At 63.6% G+C, this 15075-nt stretch overlaps 1 protein-coding gene across 1 annotated transcript in view; it reads left to right on the forward strand.

Annotated features, from left to right (window-relative positions):
• Nucleotides 1-563: 563 nt before the first annotated feature.
• MME (membrane metalloendopeptidase) overlaps nucleotides 564-15075 on the forward strand; it is a 36939-nt gene continuing 22427 nt past the window's right edge. The window contains exons 1-7 of the mRNA XM_056114391.1: nucleotides 564-674; nucleotides 5150-5316; nucleotides 5822-5857; nucleotides 12470-12631; nucleotides 12983-13063; nucleotides 13159-13257; nucleotides 14338-14456. Of these exons, the coding sequence (XP_055970366.1) occupies nucleotides 5160-5316; nucleotides 5822-5857; nucleotides 12470-12631; nucleotides 12983-13063; nucleotides 13159-13257; nucleotides 14338-14456 (654 nt within the window). The 5' untranslated portion in view covers nucleotides 564-674; nucleotides 5150-5159. The remainder of the gene's footprint in view (nucleotides 675-5149; nucleotides 5317-5821; nucleotides 5858-12469; nucleotides 12632-12982; nucleotides 13064-13158; nucleotides 13258-14337; nucleotides 14457-15075) is intronic.

The raw sequence follows: 15075 nt of genomic DNA on the forward strand, positions 1-15075 counted from the left end.
TATGTGTTTGTGTGAGTGTGTGAATGTGTTGAGTGCATGTATGTGTTTGGGTGAGTGTGAGTGTGTGTTTGTGAGTGTGTGAGTGTTTGAGTGTGTGAGAGTGTATGTGTGTGTGTGTGTGTGAATGTGCGAGTGTGTGTGAGTGTGTGGGCATGTGCGAGTGTAAGAGAGAGATCCTACGAAAAGATCTTACGAGAGAAAAGAGATCAAAGTTAAAACTCCTTGAATACTTGGCATTGAATCATTGAGCTAAAAGCCATGGAAGGGGAAAAAAAGCAGAACAAAACAAGCCCGGGCTGTCTCGGCCAGAGCTCCCGACTCGGGACGCGGCGGCTCCGGGTCTGTGGCCGGCGGGAGCGCGCGGCTGCGGGGCGGCGGGGCCGGCGCGGGCGAGGCCCTGGACGTCGCGGTGCCCGGTGCCCGGTGCTCGCTGCCCGGTGCCCGCGGAGACTGAGGGGCCGGGGCCGCGGGCGGGAGAGGGCGGCCCGGCGGGGAGGGCGCGGGCCGGGAGGGCGGCGCGGGCCGCCGCGCTCAGGGGCCACCCGCGCTGCCCGGGGCACCGGCGCCGCCCCCTCCCGCGGGTCCTGCGGCGGGCGGGGGCGGGGGCGACGCGCCGGGCGCCGGGATGCGCCGGGGGCGAGGCGGGGCCGGGCAGCTCCGCGCTCCCCGCCGCGGTGAGTGTCTCGGCGGCCCGGGGCTCCGACCTGCCCGGGGTCCGCTGGGCGGCGGCGCAGGCCGCTGGGGCGCAGGGTCCCGGGGGGGCGCTCAAGTCTCCGAGATTCACAGGGTTGGGGCGGGCGCGCAGGGTCCCGGGGGGCGCGCGGGGTCCTGGAGGGCGCGCAGGGTCCCGGGGGGCGCGCGGGGTTGGAGCGGGCGCGCAGAGTCCTGGGGGGCGCGCGGAATCCCGGGGGGGGGGGGTGCATGCGGGGCTCGGGGCGCGTGCGCGGGGTCCCGGGGGCTGAGCTGGGTCTTGGAGGGCGCGCGGAGTCCCGGGGGGTGCGCGGGGTCCCAGGTGGCGCGCGGGATTCGGGGAAGGCACGCGGGGCCCGGGGGGCGCGCTGGGACCCGGGGGGTGGCGCGGGGCTCGGGGCGGGAGCTCAGGCTGCCTTGGGGAGGGCCTGGCCCGGCGAGCGTTGGACGAGACACGTGGGCTTCGAGCTGCAACTTCTCCGGAATCCCACCGTGAGTCCCGCCGGCACCGGAGCTGGGCGCTGGGTTGGTCGGAAAAGGCGAGCCTCGAGGGGTGGGGTGTCCGGCGGGACGCGGCTGGCGGGGAGGGTGGGGTGCGCCCAGCAGAGGCTCCAGGAGAGCCCAAGATCCGGGGCGAGCGCGGGGTGCGGAGCGAGCGGGAAAGGAAGGGGTCCCAGGGCGAGCGCGGGGTCGGGGCGCGCAGGAGGTCCGGAGATAGAGCGGAGTCCGGGGCGATCGGGGGATCCGGGGCGCGCGCGGAATCGGGGGCGCGCGCGGGGTCGGGGGCGATCAGGGGTCCCAGGGCGAGCGCGGGGTCGGGGGCGGGCGCGAGGTCGGGGGGGCGATCAGGAGATCCCGGGCGAGCGCGGGGTCCGGAGCGAGCGGGAAGGGGAGGGGTCCCAGGGCGAGCGCGGGGTCGGGGCGCGCAGGGGGTCCCGGAGAGCTCGGGGTCGGGGGCGATAGGGGTCCGGGGCGCGCGGTGCAGATTCTGGCCAGGCCGTGCGCCCGGACCCCGCGCGCGGGGCTGTCGCGGTCAGGAGACCGCGGCGAGTCGGGGTCTGTTCGGCCGCGGGGGATCAGCGGCGCGCGCGGGCGGGTGGGGGGGCCGGGCGGGGCTCGGACCGTCGCCGCCGCGCCCTGAGCGCATCCGCGCTCCGGCCCGACTCACCTCGGCTGCTCCCAGCCGCCCCCTGAGCCCAGCCGCCCTCCCACCTCCACGTCTTGCTTTGCTTTGAGCCGCGATTTCGTTCCCGTTATATAATTTATGCGGCTGCTCGCGCTTCGCGTCGGGTGCAGCCAGCACAAGTTTCCGGGGTGCGGATCCATCCCGGAGAGTTGGTGCAGCCCGACCGGTCTCTGGGTAAGGACTTGCCCAGGTCCGATGCCTCTGGCTGCCCAGTGGGAGACAAAGGTCACCAACTCCTGGAAAAACCGGCCGAGTCCGGCTACCTTTGGACCTGCGGGCAGGCAGCTGGCGGCCAAGGCGTCCAGTTCCCCCTCCCTGTCCTGGGCACCCGGGCCTGGGGTCTCCTGGGTCTGGGCTGGTATCTCCAGGACACCACCAAGGTGCAGCTTCTGCCCTGCCTAGGAGCGGGAGCGGAGTCGGGGTTCCCCTTGGGTGCCCCTTCCCACCCATCCACCTACAAGCCCTTCGGTCCTGCTTGCATCTCGGTACAGTTGGCCCCGGAGCTGCAGAGCCAGGAATGCAGCCATGTATGCTATGAAGGGTCCAGCAGCCAGGCCCTCGAGCTCCCCGGGGACCTTGGGAATTGAGGCTGGCAGTAGCCATTCGTCCTCTCCTTCCCAGCCCCTGCAGGGCATGTGGTGACCCTCTGTCTCGGCGCCGTGCAGGGACGGTGTGTGAAGGAAGGCCTGTTTGCTCAGTCTGCTTCATACGGGACTCCAGACTTCACTGTGTCCTACTTAGTGTCTGCCACTGCACGTGTAACCGCCCGCTGCCGCCTGCCTGAAGTGCTCGAAGGGCTGGGCTGAGTACAGGGGTCAGCATTTGCCCTTCGCATTCCAACCCCAGTCCGATCCCCAGCGCCCCATGTGGTGCCCTGAACACCTTGAGCACGGAGCCAGGAACCCTGAGCACTGCTGGGTGTGATCCAAAAAAAACAAAACGAGGCTGAGAGTGAGCAGCCCGGGGTTTGGCCCCAGCCCCGAGGGCTGCCAGGGAGGCTCCGGGCTCTTGAGTAATGTAATGACTTAAGGCAGATGGAGAAAGAGTCCCCGGGGACATGCGGGGGGGAGGGGGTCTTTGCCTGCTCGGAACAACATGGCAGCCGCCAGGAGCTCCCCGGGCCTCCCCGACAGCCGAGTGCGGGAAACCAAGGAGAACCCAGGGCGCGTCTCCCCAAGGACACAGCTCGCCCGTTGCTGGTTCCGTGAGCAGCCTGACTGCAGCTTCCAAGGAGGAGCATGAGGAGAGAAAAGGGCCCCACAGGAACCTCCTCTGGGTGTCTCCGGGGGTCCCTGGAGATTCTCCAGCGAGTGAGCTGAGCAGCCTGAGAGCCCCTTGGCTCAGTGTCCTCTGTTTCCTCACTGCCTCCCTCCCGGCCGTGTCCCCGTCTGCAGCCTCCAGCCTGTGCTTCTCTCCCGCGGCCTGCACCTGTCTCTGCTTCGAGATGGAGCGTTGAGTCCCCGGGAGCGGCTGAGTCCGGAGGAGTCTGCCCCCACACAGCCACCCTCGCGGCACTCACAGAGAACGTGGTGTTTTCATGGCCTGATAAACTGTTCTGGCTTCTGAGCCTGTCCTGGTTGTGGTCCCGTGTAACCATGAGGACGGGGTGTCTGAGACTCGCCCGGCAGCCGTAAAGTCACCTGTGATCCACGTACTGCTCCCTGGGGAGGTTGGATTCTGGCGTCCGCTGGAGACCAGATCTCAGCCTCTGTCCATGCTGGTGCCTCCGTGTCATGCAGAGAGCCCTCGCAGCCAGGGTCACGGGCCCTAGGCCCGTGTCGGCAGCCTCTTCAGGTCACACACCTTATCTTTATGACACTAGCGACAGCTCATCAATTCCGTACAGCCACGCAGAAAAACCCAAGTGCTAAATGGTCGATGGCTGCTGACATCACCAGGCCTCTCCAAACAAGCAAGGGAAAATGTGTGTTCTGCTTCAGTTTCTTTGTTTGGGTTTGATTTGGGGGCTGCCTCCGCAGTCCTAACCGCTGACTCCCGACTCTGTGCTCAGGGATCACTCTTGGCAGTGCTCGGGGGACCATAGGGGAGTGCAGGGGGCTACACCTGGTATGTTCAGCTCTGTCCCTCACTCTTGCCGCCTCCTTTCTGCGTGCTGGTCTCGTAGCACTTGTGGCGGGACAGAAGTTTTATTTCAAACTGTGACTGCTGTGATCTCTACAGCATACTCACTAGCTCTACTGGTTAGCGGTCACCTGGACGTCCTCAGCCCAGTCTGTGAGGGGTGCCGTTGAGAGAGTCATAGCCACCTCAAAGAGGGGATGGGTTCATCCAGGCCAGGCCCCGAGAACAGCTCTGGAAGGGTGCTGGGAAGCCCAGTACCGCTGACCGCTGCCAGCTCTGCCCCCCATCCCAGCAGGGAGGTGACCCACATTGCTGACCGCTGTTGGCCACTGCCCTCAGCCCAGCCAGGAGGCAGAACCATCCCTGCAGCTTCCTTCTTTTTTGCTTTTTGGGTCACACCCAGTGATGCTCAGGGGTTACTCCTGGCTCTGCACTCAGGAATCACTCTTGGCAGTGCTTGGGAAACCATATGGGATGCTAGGAATCGAATCCGGGTTGGCCATGTGCAAGGCAAACGCCCTCCCCACTGTGCTATTGCTCTGGCCCTGTGGTTTCTTTCTTCAGCTGCATGATGAGGGAAGAAAGATGGCCCATGGTTTTCCTCTTCCGTGGAAGCTGCTGACTCTGATGAAGTGGGGAGATGTTCTCACAGGATTCTCTGGGAGGTGGCCATGTGCCCCGGGTTCCCCCGGAGGTGGCCGTGTGCCCTGGGTTCTCTGGGAGGTGGCCGCGTGCCCCGGGTTCTCTGGGAGGTTTTCGTGGGAGCTGCTCTGGACTCTGAAAGTGAGTGTCATTTATAAATTAGAAGTGTTTGCCCTTTGGTTATCACATTGTTGCTTAGTCAAGACCAGGAAGAGTCAGTCATTGGTCTCCCATGGAGGAATGAGATAGTACCGCACCTTTGGCTCTGTCCAAAGTTCAGACGCGTGTCGAAGCAGACTTAAGGCCCCGGCCGAGGACTCAGCCAAGGGGCCCACGCAAGCCTCCCGCTGCTGTGCTGGCCTGACTCTGCCCACACCCACAGGCAGCCCCAGTGACCAGGACCTGCACGGGTCATTTGTTTTCAGAATCAGACTCTCGACTTTCACTGAAAATACGCTGATTTTTCACAAAGCATACGTAAGCGTCCTCGGCCGCCTGTGCTCACCCGCTGTGCTTTGATTCGCGCTGAGTCCTCTCCTCTCCTTGCAGACGCTAGGTGATGGGTCTGTCCGAAAGTGAGAGGGACATAGCAGACATGTGCTCATCCAAGCCCCGGAGGCGGTACGGGTCACCACTGGAGATCAGCCTGTCAGTGCTGGTCCTGCTGCTGACCATCATTGCGGTCACCATGATCGTCCTCTACGCCACCTACGACGGTGAGTGGCACCCGCTCGAGTGCAGGCCGTGGGGGCAGCGGGACGCGAGGAGCCAGGCTGGGACTCTAACGGCCTCCTGGAGTCAGGGAAGCCGCTGTCCTCAGTAGCAGTCAGGACAGGGCAGCTGCTGCGTAAAGCGAGAGGGCACCTCAGACCCGCAGTCCGCCTGAGTGGGGAGAGAGGCAAGAAAAACGCATCTGGAATGAGAGCGGCTGACCTGGGTTCGATCCCGACATCCGGCCGACCCGGGTTCGATCCCGACATCCCCTAGGGTCCCCTGGGCCCTGCCAGGTTGGCCTCCAAACAGAACAGTTACGTTTTTCCTCATGAAGGACAGCTCAGATGCAGACTGACCTCTGGAGATCCCTGCTGCTTTTGTAACTACTGACAGTGACCCAGAATGTTCAGAGTCTCCCTGTAGAGCTTTTAGATGGGCAAAAGGGAAAGTGAAGGCAGAAGGTGCCTTACAGATGCTCACACCCCTCCCCCATCCCTTCCTTTCCAGATGGCATCTGCAAGTCCTCAGAATGCATCAAGTCAGGTGAGAGCTGCATGGGGTATCTGGGCTCTTGGTGCTGGGGGGCTCAGAGTCGGCGGCTCCGGAGAGGAAGCCTGATGGCCAGGCCTGAGGCATTGCGGGCCAGAGGAGGGGCTGGCTGGACTCTGCGGGGCACTAACCCCTCCATTGCTTGAGCCAAGACGGCCTCAGGACTGGTCAGCTGGTAGGCGGATCCCCAGTTGGACCGCAGTAGAGGTGACGAGGCACCCGGTGGTCTGTGGGTCTGATGGCCCGGGCAGGTGAGCGTTCCTGAACAGAGCTGCCACCAGGCTCTCTGCTCACGGGCAGTGCTGACCCAGGCAGCCCTGGGCTTGGGTCAGGCACTGGGTATCGGCTCCAGCCTTGGGCATACTTGTGTCCCCGTGGGAGAAGATGGGTGGACACAGGCCGTCCCTTGGGGTGGAGTCTGGAGACAGAGGAGAGGCAGCTGGAACCTGGCTTGTGCCCAAGCCTGGGCTTCTGCCCTGACCCAGGAGGTGGCCACTTGGGCTCAGTGGCCAGTGAGACAGGGAGGGTCTGTGCTTCGGCTTCTCGGCTGGCCCCCGGGTGTGCCCATGGCTCCCTGCCCCCCCCGTCCTGTCCAGGCACCTGAGATGGACAATTATCTGGACGTCCATCATCTGCTCACGAGCAGTGCTGACCCAGGCAGGAACTGCCGCATTGCCTGAGCTTCCACACTCCCTGCTGGCCTCTCTAGGCGCCGCCTGTGGCCTCGCCATGCCCAGTGCCAATCACAGCCCCCACAGCTCTGCCCCTCGCCCTGTCACCTTGCTAGTGTCACTGCGGCCAGCTCCCGGCCAGGTGGGCCCAGAGCCCTGAGTTGGGGCTGAGCTGTCACCTCAAATGTGGTCTTGGCTTCCCTGGCAAGTGTCCGCTCGTGAGTCTGAGCCGTGTCCTTCCCTGGCCTAGGAGAGGGGTTGTGTCAGGGGACACCACCGGCAGAACAGCCTTGGGGCACGAGGGGCTGGCGGTGTCCCTCGCGGTGGTGGCGTCTGCGGGCAGGGCGTGTGGGTGTAGAATCCACGGGCAGAGATGGCTCTCGCTGGGCAGGAGAAAGGGAACCGAGGGGAAGCGTAAGGAAGGGGACGCGGGAAGAGGACCGAAGCAGGAGTGCAGGCCCCCCCCCACCCCGAGAGGCTGCTCAGGCCAGTGCCCACCCCAAACCCACCCCAGGCCCCAGGAGGGCTCTGGTGGGCACCACCCCCTCCCCAGCCCTGCCCTGTGGGCCCTTCGTGTGCTGTCCACTCTCCTCTGCTGCCCTGGGGACACGGGCGGGGGTCCAGCGGCCATGGGAGGATCGAGAGCTCGGGCTAAAGCCTCCGCCTTGCAGAAGGGGGGCCGGCTCAGGGACCCCCAGCCCCACTAGGGGTGAGCCCCGAGCACCTCTGGGTGACCCAAAACCCAAAAAGCAAATTGTGGAACACAGCAGCTGAACGCGCCGGGACGTGGACAGGGGACTCAGCCCCGATCGCTGCTGGGGGTGGGGTCTCTGGCTGGGCTCATGCGCGGGGCCAGGTCCCCTGTCCACCTGCCTGGCCACGCCCCTGCCGCCTGCAACCCAGGGCCTCTCCCAGCTCCTGCCTGGTCAGCAGTGCCCAGATGAGCCCCAGCTCTGACCCTGTGGCCAGCAGGGCCGCTCTCCCAGGCTGCCCGAGCCCCACCCAGGTCCTGTGACCCAGCCGCCTCCTCGGGCAGACTCTGCTCTGGTGATGGGGCCAGGGGCCCTGTGGGGCGGGGAGAAACCTTGTCCCCAGTGGCCAGGGCCTTCTGCAGTTCCAGAGGACAAGAGGGAGGGCAGGGCAGAGGGGCAGAGGTAAGCATCATGGTCATGCGCCCAGGGCAGGGCAAGGCCAGTGCACCCCATGGCCCTCCTGGATGCTGACCTTAAGAACCAAAGCGCTGGGCCAGAGAGAGAGCCCAAGTGGTTAGGGCTCTGCCTCATGCGTGTCCCGCCCCGGCTCACTCCCAGCTCCTCCGGGCCCCGAATACTGCTCGGGGTGGCCCATGCAGGGCTGGAGTAGGACCCTGTCCTCAGGCCCAGTCAGCTGAGAGTCTCTGGGGGCCTGTGCACCACTGGGACTCCTCCTACAACGAGATGACGAATGTGCGCCGTCGGCACCACAGCGGGTGGGGACAAGGCTGGGGACGGTCCCCCAGGCACTATCTTAGGGAAGATGTTCAGGCCTGGGCTGGGACCAGGCAGCCTTGTGGTCAGCAGGCAGGGGGCAGCGGGGCGGGTGGTCAGCAGGAGAAGGGCCACAGGGCAGGTGGTCAGAGGTGGGCAGCGTTTCTTCCTGTCCTGCCTCAGCCCCACTGCAGGAGTGGCCCCCGAGTCGGGAGCACTGTCAGCCTGGGGGGTCCTTGTGGGCCTTGGGTGCGGGACCCGAGTGAACCCCTCTGGCCTGGCGCTTTCGAGCCTCACCCCCTCATCCCTGCCTCTGATTCTTGCAGGAAGCCACGGGGCCGTGAGCACCACACACCAGGCAGGGGAGGGGCCCGGACAGTCACCTGGGGGCCCGGGGACACGTCATGGCCCCTGCTGGCAGTGGGCACAGGGGACCTGAGGGCAGCGCCAGGCCAGACAACTGAGGGGCAACACCCACTGGGCCCAGAGGAAGCCGGGATTGTGCCAGGACCAAGCGAGCATTGCGCCAGGATTGTGCCGGGCTGCACAGAAGTGGGGCAGAGGCCGTGGAGAGCCTAAGCTGCCCGCTACCCACTCATGGGGGATGGCGCAGGCCCTGGAGACATGGGGGGGGAGGGTTCAGGGGAGGAAGTGGGGGGGTGTTGCTCCGTCCCTGTCAGCCGGGTTGCTGGGAGCATGGGTCATAGCGGAGACAGATGCAGGGTCTGTTTCTGTTGAACTTTTCTTGGTCAGTCGATTGGATAAGGGCCACACCAGCAGTGCTCAGGGTCACTCCCGGCTCTGTGCTCAGGGCTGACTCCCAGCTGTGTTCAGGGCTGACTCCTGGCTCTGTGCTCAGGGCTGACTCCTGGCTGGCTCTGTGCTTAGGGTTCACTCCTGGCTCTGTTCAGGGCTGACTCCTGGCTCTGTGCTCAGGGTTCACTCCCAGCTGTGCTCAGGGCTCACTCCTGGCTCTGTGCTAGGGGTCACTCCCGGCTCTGTGCTTGGGGTCTCTGGTGGGGTTCAGGGCCCTCTTTGGTGCCAGTCCTGGCAGCGAGAAGTGCAGCTGCCATAGCTGTAGGCCACAGTGCCTGTCCGGGCCAGTGGGCAGGTGGCAGGCCTGAGGTGGGGTGACTCAGCAGGTGGTTGCAGGTGGGAGGCGGCCAGTGCGCCCAGCGGGCACTGGGCAGTGAGTGGTCCCACTGGGGCGGACTCAAGCGGGGAGCACTCAGCCCTCGTGAGCCCCTACTGGCGCAGGGGCCCTCAGGACTGTCCTTAGGGTCTCAGTGTCACGTCACGTCCCTTAGGTTTATCCCCCACCTTGTCACACACTCGAGCAGCACAGTGGCCAGTATCGGGGTCAGAGGGGTCACTTACAAGGCAGTGCTCACCACTGAGCCATGTCCCTGGCCCTCCAGTCACCCTGTCCAAACTGCTCCGATCCAGATGGCTGTCACTGCACAGCCCACAGGAAACATCTGGAGCTGGGCCTAGAGCCGACGCCACGGTACCGAGAACGTGACTGGCACAGTGCCCAGCGGAGCCAGAGCAGGGCCAGCTTCGGGGCCGCCAGCGTCCCTGGGTCAGAGCCAGCGGGTCCTGACCCCAGTTCTGCGACCCCACACCCCCAGTTCTGACCCCAGTCCCCAGCTCTGTCCAGCCACGTCCCGCACGTCCCTCCTGGACCTGCCTCTGGCTGAGTCCCAGTTTGGAGAGTTCCTGCCTCTGTCGGGCCGTGACCTCTCACCCCCTCCCCTTTCCCAGACCTGCAGAACCTTCTGGCTCTGCCCTGAGCCCTCTCACCCTTGCGCCCAGTGGAACTGGGTCCATCTGGAGGGCCGCCGAGCCCAGCCCAGGTGCCAGCAAGCCCTGGGGGCAAGGGTCACATGCTCGAGCCTCTGGGACGCGCCACGCCCTGTCCGGGAGTGGCCTGCCTCCTCAGAGCAGGCGCGGCCAGGGAAGAGGAAGCCAGCCTCCCCGTCCTCTGTCCCCAGGCTCACGGGGCAGGCTGGGCGGCCAGCACCTCCCTGCAGGCTCCAGACGAGCTGCCTGCCCCATCCGAAGCAGACCCCTGCGTGCCGGCCACCGCATCCACCGTCCTGCTGACGTGGCCCTCTGCAGCAGAAAGAAGCACAAGGGGAGGGTCAGACCCGAAGAACTGCTTGGACACTGCCCAGCTGCCCATGTCAGCCCTCGGGCTCCCGTGCTGCATCTGCCTGCAGCCAGCTCTGCCATGCAGGGCCAGAGGGGGCGAACGCAGCCAGTGCATGGGAATCCAGGCGCCCCTTTTGGTCCCCGAGCACTGTCACAGAGCCAGGTCGAGCACTGAGCCATGAGTCCTGCTCTTCATGCAGACTCTCTGGGAGTGGGCCTCAGACCCTCTAGCTGCTGGAAGCCACCCCCCAAATGAGGGCAAGTGTTAAGGGTCTAGGGATGAGCTCCTTGGTGTAAGAGCAGGAGGCCAAGCCGGGTCACAGACTGACTGCTGTCTCCATGACAGCTGCCTCCTCGTCCTGCAAGTACTGTCCTCAGTTCCAGCATGTTCATGCTGTTCCTCTAGCGTTACTGTTACCAGTGCTGTTCCTCTAGCATTACGAGAGGAACTTGAATATTGTTCTCCATCTCAGTACTGTTCCTTAGCATCACTGTTGAATACCTCAGTCTCAGCACTGTTCCTCTAGCGTTACTATTGAGTATTGTTCTCGGTCTCAGTACTGTTCCTCTAGCATTGCTGTTGAGTATTGTTCTCAGCATCAGTACTATCCCTTTAGTGTTACTATTGAATTCTCTGTATCAGCATGTTCCTGCTGTTCCTCTAGCATTACTATTGAGTATTGTTCTCAAGTATCAGCACTGTTCCTCTAGCATTACTGTTACCGTTCTCGGTATCAGCACTGTTCCTCTAACGTTACTCTCAGTGTTGTTGCTGTTTTACGACTGTCGGTGCTGTTACTGCCATTCCTGTTACTACTATTGGTACTGCCGCTTTCCTTACTGCTGTTTACCCGAGTACCTTGGCTGGTATACCTGCATGGAGACCCTAGGGGAAGTGTCAGCCTTCTGCTCTGGCTCTGATGACAAATGAGTCCAGGTGGGCTGTTCAGGGGCGCTGGTGCCTTGGGTCCAGCTATTACAGCTTTGCTCTGGGTGGCCGGACACCGGGGCCTAAATTCCTGCCCGTCAGTACAAGGGGACGGCGCCCAGAGGACGGGTTTGGAGCCAGCGGGTGGTGCCTGGTGTCGGCCTGGATCCTTAGGAAGAAGCAGCTTCCCTTGTCTGCATGTGATTCTTCTCTGCAATGATAAATGAGCCCTTCCCCAGGGCCGGGCGCTCAGCTCAGGCCAACCGGGAAGCCCAGATAAGCAGAGTCGGAACTGGAGCCGGGGCTGGCTCAGTGCCAGGGACGGGAGACCCAAGGCCCCAGGGGGCCCAGCTGGCCCAGAGCCCGGCTTCACATCTGCTTATTCCGGGCAAACTTCTTGTTTGCTTTCAACCCGCCCTTGTCTGCTGGGGCGCCGGGTCGTGGATGAGAAGCATCTGGTCAGCTCAGGTGTGGCTGAGGGGGAGAGGGGCGTTCAGAACAGGGTCCAGCGGCGGGAACCAGGCACCAGGTCGGCCCCTGTGGGCGGCTGTTCCCTCCCAGCCCCCGGAGCCGCAGGGAGGTGGGGGCGGCAGCTCAGAGACCAGCTTTAGGACTGGGAGCCCCTCGGCTGTGTGTGCTGGGCAGGAACTGGGCCAGCAGCCGCCTCTGACTGTGCTGGGCACATCAGCTCAAGGAGAGGCTGGTGCAGAGTGGGGAGGAAAGGACCCAAGGCAAGCCACAGCTGCGCCTCCCCCCCAGTCCAGGACAGTCCCTCCCCCCTCTCCCCAGGGGCTCTGAGCTGAGTGTTCCCCGATGGGGGTGAAAGAGGTCTTAGGGGCTGCCTTGTGGGAAGGGAGGGGGGAGAGGGAGCAGGGGAGGGGAGAGAAAGGGAGGGCAGGGGAGGGCAGGGGGAGGGAGGGAAGGGCAGGGGAGGGCAGGAGCAGTGCAGGGGAGGGGAAGGGAGGGGAAAGGAGAGGGGGGCAGGGGACTCACCTTTTAAGAACCAAGCCCAGGGCCAGGAGACAGCACAGTAGTTAGGGCTGTAGTTAGGGCTCAGGCCTTGCAAGTCCTGACCCCAGTTCTGTTCCTGGACCACGTCCCTTGGGACCACGTCCCTTGGGACCACTGGGCCCAGAGCCCCCAACCGTCGGCCCCTGCAGTCCTGCACTGACCCTCCACCTGGCTAGCCAAGGATCCCGGCGGGACCCCGGCTCTCCTGGGCACCCCTCGGGAGCCCCCAAACGAGAGTCACACTCACCAGCTGTGTCCCGGCTGGGCCCAGAACTGGCCAGCGGGGTGACCGAGAGAGCAAAGCAAGTGGGGGGGCTCCCCGCCCCCGGGCCCCTCTCCGGCACAGTCCCCATGGTCCTCCACTTTGACCCTACAGCCGCCAGGCTGATCCAGAACATGGACGCGTCGGCCGAGCCGTGCACCGACTTCTACCAGTATGCCTGCGGGGGCTGGATGAAACGCCACGTCATCCCCGAGACCAGCTCCCGCTACAGCAACTTTGACATCCTGAGGGACGAGCTTGAGGTGGTGCTGAAAGGTGGGTGTGCTCGGGTCAGGCTGGTGCAGGAGTGGGCCCCACTGTGCTCCGGCTCTCTGACCTTCTGGAAGTTTCTCGGTGAACCAGCCGTGTCGCCGTTCACTGGCCTCCAAGCACGCAAGACGGGCGGCCCGTCCCCCCGCGCCCACCCAGCACACAGAGCTACTCTCCTCCGAGGCCAGACCTCTGCGCTGGTTCCTTCCCTCTCCACCCAACCCCAAGCCCCCCAGCAGCCCACCCGGCGCCTTCCAGAAAGAGCCTCAGGACTCTCGGCCCCCGGTCTCGGCCTCTGCCCAGGCCGGGAGGTGGGGTTGGGATGCGGCCTTATGATGCTCAAACGTCCCATTTCAGACGTCCTTCAGGAGCCCAAAGAGGGGGACATTGAGGCCGTGCAGAAGGCGAAGACCCTGTACCGCTCCTGTGTGAACGAGAGTGAGTCTCGCCCGGCCTTCCCCAGGGGACCGCGGCCACCCCAGAGGGGCCCCGCTGGGCGCTTCATACCAGCTGGTCTTTGTTGCTTCCCACAGCTGTGGTCAACGACAGAGGTGGGGTTCCTCTGCTGAATGTCCTGCCGGATATCTATGACTGGCCAATGGCGACAGATAAGTGGGACAACCAGCCCTACAGTGAGTCCCCCCCAGAGGCGCCGTCACCTGTGGTTCTTCCCACACTGGTTCCACGCCCACATAGTTCAGGCCCCACACGTGAGAGGCCTCTCTGTCTAGCCACTGACTCACCCCACCCAGCACGAGGCTCTCTGATCCACCACGAGCAGCAAATCGCAGGAGAAGGACTTCCTGAGAGCTCAGGGCCCTTCCACTGGCAGACGTGCCACGGGGCCTTTGTCTGTCATCTGCTCTTGTGTGGGGGATGTTTGTAGGTTTGGGCTGTTGTGTGTGGTGCTGCAATGAACTTTGGAGCACGAGTGTCTCTCCGAAATAGTGTCTCTGGGGATAGATACCAAGAAGCAGGATCGCTGGGTCACATGGAAGCCCGATTCCTAGTTTTTCCAGAAGGTTCCATATGTTTTCCCCAAAGGCTGGACCGGTGGACAAGAATGAGGGTACCCAGCAAGAATGAGGGTTCCTCCCCCGTCCCCATGGCATAGGAGGGGCTGTGCTCACTCCATCTCCCCTGTGACCAGGGTGCAGGGTGTGAGTATGCCCTCTTTTTTTAATTTTTATTAGTGAGACACCATGAGGTACAGTTGTAGACTTACAAATTTTTGTGCTTGGGTTTCAGTTATACAATGATTGAGTACCCATCCCTCCACCAGTACCCATTCTCCACCCCCACCAATCCCAGTATCCCTCCCACCCTCCGTCCTTCCATCCCCCCGCCTCTGTGGCAGGGCATTCCCTTTTGTTCTCTCTCTCTCTCCTTTCGGGTGCTGTCATTTGCAAAAGAGTCATCAGTGGCCATCATGTTCAGTCTATAGTCTACTTTCAGCATGCATCTCCCATCCTGGGAGGATCCTCCCAACACCCTTTGTTTGGTGCTCCCTTCTCTATCTGAGCTGCCTTTTCCCCTAGCATGTGCGGCTGGCCTCCAAGCCATGGAGTAAACCTCCTGGTACATATCTCAGGCGAGCATGCCCTCTTAGACAGTTGGCTGGTTGCACCTTCTCTGGGGTGTCCATCTACCTCCCATCCCCGGGGGGTTCAGCTGCCACCTGCTCCTGACTCAGTTCCCTCTGGCACCTGCAGATGCTGCCTGGACAGCAGAGAAGTCTATGGCCCAACTCAGTTCTAAGTATGGAAAGAAAGTCCTGATCAACCTTTTTGTCGGCACCGATGACAAGAACTCCTCAAGCCACATAATCCACGTATGTGCGTCTGGCCACAGCAGGCTCCTGCTCCATCCGACGGTCACTGTGCCACTGGGAGGACCTGTCCAGGGCGCTGCTCCCGGGACCTGGGCCAACCTCACCACAGACCTGGAGAGAGCCGGGATCCCAGGGTGGGGCAGGGCTGGACACAGCTGGTCTCACAGTGCGGCCCTGTGACATGGTTCTCCTGGGTCGTAGAAACGTCAGCCCCTTGCCTGCCGTGTCCACCCTCAGGAGGGAGCAGGAGGGTCCCCCAAGGCCGGGCTTCCATGGGGCCCACGGCCAGTAGACACCCACAGCCTCAGCGTCCTGGGCTCACCGGGCAGTGCTCAGGTCCCTCCTGGCGGGGCTTCAGGGACCAGATGTGGTGCCTGGGTGGACCCCAGCAGGCCACGTGCCAGGCCAGGTCACACCTGTGCTGCTCTCTGCCCTCCCTGGTCGTTTTTGCTAAGATCCCAGAGGTCCTTCTCGTGGCCATCTGTCCGGCGCCGTACCCCAGACAGCCAGAGGGTACTGGCCTCTGGTTGCTCAATGGCCTTCATCTCCCTGCACAGCTGGGGCTGTCCTGTGCACTGGCCACAGGTGGTGGACAGTCAGGCATGGAACCCGGAAGGTT

The sequence above is a fragment of the Sorex fumeus genome, unplaced genomic scaffold, assembly GCF_029834395.1.
Source record: "Sorex fumeus unplaced genomic scaffold, SorFum_2.1 ptg000024l, whole genome shotgun sequence".
Lineage (NCBI taxonomy): Eukaryota > Metazoa > Chordata > Mammalia > Eulipotyphla > Soricidae > Sorex > Sorex fumeus.